The 4,421-nt window shown below is 43.5% G+C and overlaps 1 protein-coding gene across 4 annotated transcripts in view; it reads right to left on the bottom strand.

The window, feature by feature from the left end:
• Positions 1-4,421, bottom strand: part of samd4a (sterile alpha motif domain containing 4A) — an 88,182-nt gene that overhangs the window by 33,020 nt on the left and 50,741 nt on the right. For 2 of the 4 annotated variants that reach the window (XM_019867513.1, XM_019867514.1), the window contains exon 4: positions 356-643. The exons of the other annotated variants lie outside the window; for them this stretch is intronic. In XM_019867513.1, coding sequence (XP_019723072.1) covers positions 356-643 — 288 coding nt within the window. The remainder of the gene's footprint in view (positions 1-355; positions 644-4,421) is intronic. 4 annotated transcript variants of the gene reach the window in all.

The raw sequence follows: 4,421 nt of genomic DNA, 5'->3' as shown, positions 1-4,421 counted from the left end.
TATCTATCTATCTATCTATCTATCTATATATATATGGGTGCTGGAGCCTATACCAGCCGTCTTCAGGCAGTAGGCGGGGACACCCTGAACCGGCTGCCAAACAATTCACATCTTTTTGGATTGATATTTACTTTTTTCTTGAAAAAAAATGCATAGTTTTCACTGAACCCAAATAATATCACGAGCATATTGTTACTGATATATCTGGCAAAGATATCGAGATATGAAATTTTGGCTATATCGCACAACCCTAATAGGTAATCAAGCTGTCACTAAAAAAATAAAAATAAAAATCTGCTTATCCAAAGATCATGATTAGTTTTGAATGACAGAAACTAAAACCTTTCTGACTCACCCCTCATGCCACTGCCATCCTCATGGAAGGAACTGCGATGTAGACTTAAAGCTCCTCCCAAACTGGCCTCTTCCAGATGTTCACTTCCTCCGCTGCCTGAGGAAGCAATGCTGCTTTGGGGGGAGAGGGGTGCGTGATCGGGGGCTGGGCCTCTACTACTACGGAGATCTTCCTGGGACAGCCAGACCGGACCCATGGGATGGTTGCTCGGGCCACTCATTGGTGGAGTAAGAGACACTGAGCGCTTGAGAGGACTGTGTGGCTGGTTACCACTTCCACTCGTTAGGACTGTGAGACATAAGACACGTAAGGTTTACTCCTGTGTTCAAAGAAAGGGTGGCAAAAACATAAATTCTGCACTTTGCTCATAGCAGTTCAACACAAATGCCCAATTGCCTGAGAAACCTCGACCCATTTATCAGCTAATGAAGTTACATCAATAACTGCTGAAAAAATTCAAATCTTGGACTAGCCAGCAATTCATTTTCAATGCCATTTGTCCCCATTCGGCTTCCGGGTAAGCTTGAGACGGTTCCTGCTGAATTTGGGTTGTCGGCAAGGTGCAGTACACCCTGGGACTGGTTGCCAACCACTTGCAAAACTGAGATACTAGGCAAGACATTATATGTGGTGCAAGCTGGTCAAGTTTTGACTGGAGCGTAAAGTGTCTTTCCACATGTGTAAGGTTTTGTGGGATAACTGTCTTGTCTTTCATAGGTCACGCATTGAGTGTCTGCTCTTGCCTCTTTACACAGTAATTTCAAGAGTAGTTTTGATTAAACACACCAAAACACGTCTGTTGCAGGCTCATTTCACAACACTTGACATTACGCACTAAACAAGGCTGATGAAAAGAGAGGCGGGCACATCAGTCCGTCAGTCATTCATTTGTCATTATTTCAGGATGACCCAGTTTGCCAGTTGTCATCCGCAAAAACGTACTTATGCCATCACACACAGGCACAGCAGAGGAAGACTGGAGTTTAAAACAAACAAACAAACAAACAAACAAACAAACAAACAAACAAACAATTTTGTGTGCCTTTCAGTCCCACAGACTGCAATGACGTATCTCCATATTGTTTTCATTTCACCAACTACCATGCTGTGTGTACGTGTGTGTGTGTGTGTGTGTGTGTGTGTGCGTGCGTGCGTGTGTGTGCGTGCGTGCGTGCGTGTGTGTGTGTGCACTCATTTGTTTTTTGGCATGTGTGTGTGTGTGATGTAGCAAGTACCGATTGGCTGCTGCCGGCATTGATGGACTTGGCCTGCCTGAAATAATGACATTAGGATGCCTGACAGACTTTACACACCCACCTCTGCATAAAGATCTTAAACTACTATTGGACCCTGACATGTTTTTCAATATATTGATTCAGAAATAACGCAAATACAATGTTGAGAGAAAGCAGAGACTTTACGCACGGTTTTAAACTTTAATCAAGGCTCTGCTCCAATTTTTGGTTCTAAATAATTAAAACATCCCAATCATGACATGATTCCATTTGATCACGTCTCGCTAGAGGAGCACTCAAGAATGTTCTCCCCAGACTGTGACGGCAAGTTGTCTGGATGAATTTGGTGGTAAGCCAAAGCATTGATGTCTGTGACGGGGCAAGCTGCTTCCAACACTCCTGTCTCTTTTCCCCATCCTATATGTGGTCTTCTGACTGTTGGCGCTATGTATAGTGCTTCATGGGCCCTGTTTAAAATAGGTGCCCAGCTAACATTACATGTTCCAGTCCCTAAATATTAGCCATTTTCCCTAAATACAGTCTGCCACAAAGGATGCCATACAAGGGAAAGGATGTATGGCATGCTCCGCTGTGGCTTGGGCAAGGGCTCAAACTATGAGCTGGGGTCAAGTGGATGGTTCATCCCATCAATAGCACACATGACGAGGTGACAGGATAATAATATTCCAGTAAGAATGATCATAACCGCTGGAATTAACGACTTGCTTACTGCTACTTATTTAGTGACAACGAATAAAAAGATCTAATAATGGTTGTACAAACAGATGGCTCACATGTTGATCATTGTCGGTGTAGCATAAAATAGATACGACACACAAATCTACTAGTTTGGCAACCAAGTTTTTCAACATTTGTGCTTGGGTTTGTTTGATTTTTTTTAATCTCGCTCTAATCCTATGCTGTGAATACCTCTGCTTCATCAGTTCTGAAACCCTGAGATTGCACGTTTTGGTCTAAGGCTGCAAGCAGTCAAAAATATAAGATGATATTTCTTGGTACAGCCAGTAAGGGTTTTAAATATGTCTTTATTTATAAACCCTCAGCTGTTTCTTACATGTCCCAGCAAGAAAAAAGGAAAACAGAGAGCCCTTGCATTCTTGTCTGTAAATATCCTGCTCTGACCATAGTTATGCCGAGTTTCAATAGGCCAGCCTTCTCACTGTGTTGTCGTTCATATCATACACCTGCTGTCGTTAACGTACAGTAAGATTCGACCCAACCAAATGATGGTAACGGTGTTCACTGTACAGCGAGTATCCCAGGTCATGTAAGTGCCAGACTGGCAGGCAAAATTGAATTTGAGAAAAAACTAAAACGTTCCCAAAAAGCACACTTAGCCCCCCCCCCCCCCACCTGGCACACACAAACTTCTCACCTCTCTGAACACTTGTTATGCTTAATAAATGTAACTTTTACAATGCGAAACAAAGAATTATAGACTGTCATGTTGAATTAATGTGAGTGGAGTGCACTCTGTACCGTACTGGTCGTTTTTATCTTGAAATGGCTTTCCTTAACTAGAATCCCGCGTGCATACCTGGTGGATTAATGCTGTTTATAAATTGTTTTTGTGCAAACCAAAAGTTGGTTGCCATGACGACCGTAGCTTCTGTGTCTTCATCCACCGGAAGTGGTCATGGCAACTAACTTTCACTTTGCGCAGCATCAAGGATTTAAAAGGTGAATTCATCCACTAGGATTGGATCTTTGGCTAGAATGTGATGTGGGATTCTAGTAAAGGCAAGCCGTTTTCAGATAAAATGAAAAACTTTCACATAGTTATTGTCAACGTTTTGTTGTCTGCATCCTCGTTGCTGTGGAAGTGTAGCGTGCGCGCTTCACTTACGCTAATTTCTGAATGCAGCGGTTTATTTTCCTTGCACTGCTTACACAGGGCTCCGTTTTTGGGGCTAATCTGAATAACCGAACGGCACATGTGAACAATGTTTTGAGTTTCGGAACATCTGAGTGAAGCAGCGCGCTCGGAGCATATTTCAACACTTCCACGATGAGGGAACAGGGATGTGGGGGTGGGGCAACGACCTCAAAGACACGTTTGGAATTATGCTCCGAGCACGTACTGCTTCACTCCTTCCGTTCGGAAACTCTTGAGCATTTTTTAAATGTGCCGTTAAGTTATTGAGAGTGCAGCAAAAATGGAGTGGGTGTTCTACACGCTCCACCTGGGGACACGGTGTGCCAGTGTGTCATTGGATTCGAACATGGGCTGTGTTCAGAAATTAATGAGAGGGGAGCGCGCTCTGCCTCTTCGAACACGCTCAAGAGTTGCGCACGGGCGCGCATACATTTCTGAGCGCACCCCGAATGTTCGTGGGCTAGATTTTTCTGTTTTTGTTAAAACAAATCCTCCAAAAAATAAATAAATAAATAGTAAATAAATAAATCGTGGTCTCTTTATAAACACATTGGCTAAACCCCGGTGGAATGAAAAAAGACGTCGTGGACAAGACAGCTATTGGAGTAGAAAAATATAGATATTTGGACAGAAAAAGGAAAAACATACAGATTACGAAAGAGAGCGTGTCCGTCTGACCTCGAGCGTCGTGTCGTCTCAACTAACTAGCTTAGCTGTTGTTATGGCTAGGCTAGCTTAGCTGTTGTCATAGATCAAAGCTCTTTGATGTGTAATGTCCGTTGCGTCAACACTGATTGGTTGAAGCTAAAAGACGCGCGTGCGTACACGTCCGCGCTGATGCACGCACAGTGGAGGGCAGCGGACTATCGACTGCTGAGTCGCGCTTCACTCGAGTGGCGTCGCTACACCCCCACGCAAAAAAAAAAAAAAAAAA

Source organism: Hippocampus comes, unplaced genomic scaffold (assembly GCF_001891065.2).
Source record: "Hippocampus comes isolate QL1 unplaced genomic scaffold, H_comes_QL1_v1.1 scaffold2, whole genome shotgun sequence".
Taxonomy (NCBI): domain Eukaryota; kingdom Metazoa; phylum Chordata; class Actinopteri; order Syngnathiformes; family Syngnathidae; genus Hippocampus; species Hippocampus comes.
The sequence above is the reverse complement of the archived record's forward strand: the minus strand, read 5'-3'. Positions and strand labels throughout refer to the sequence as shown.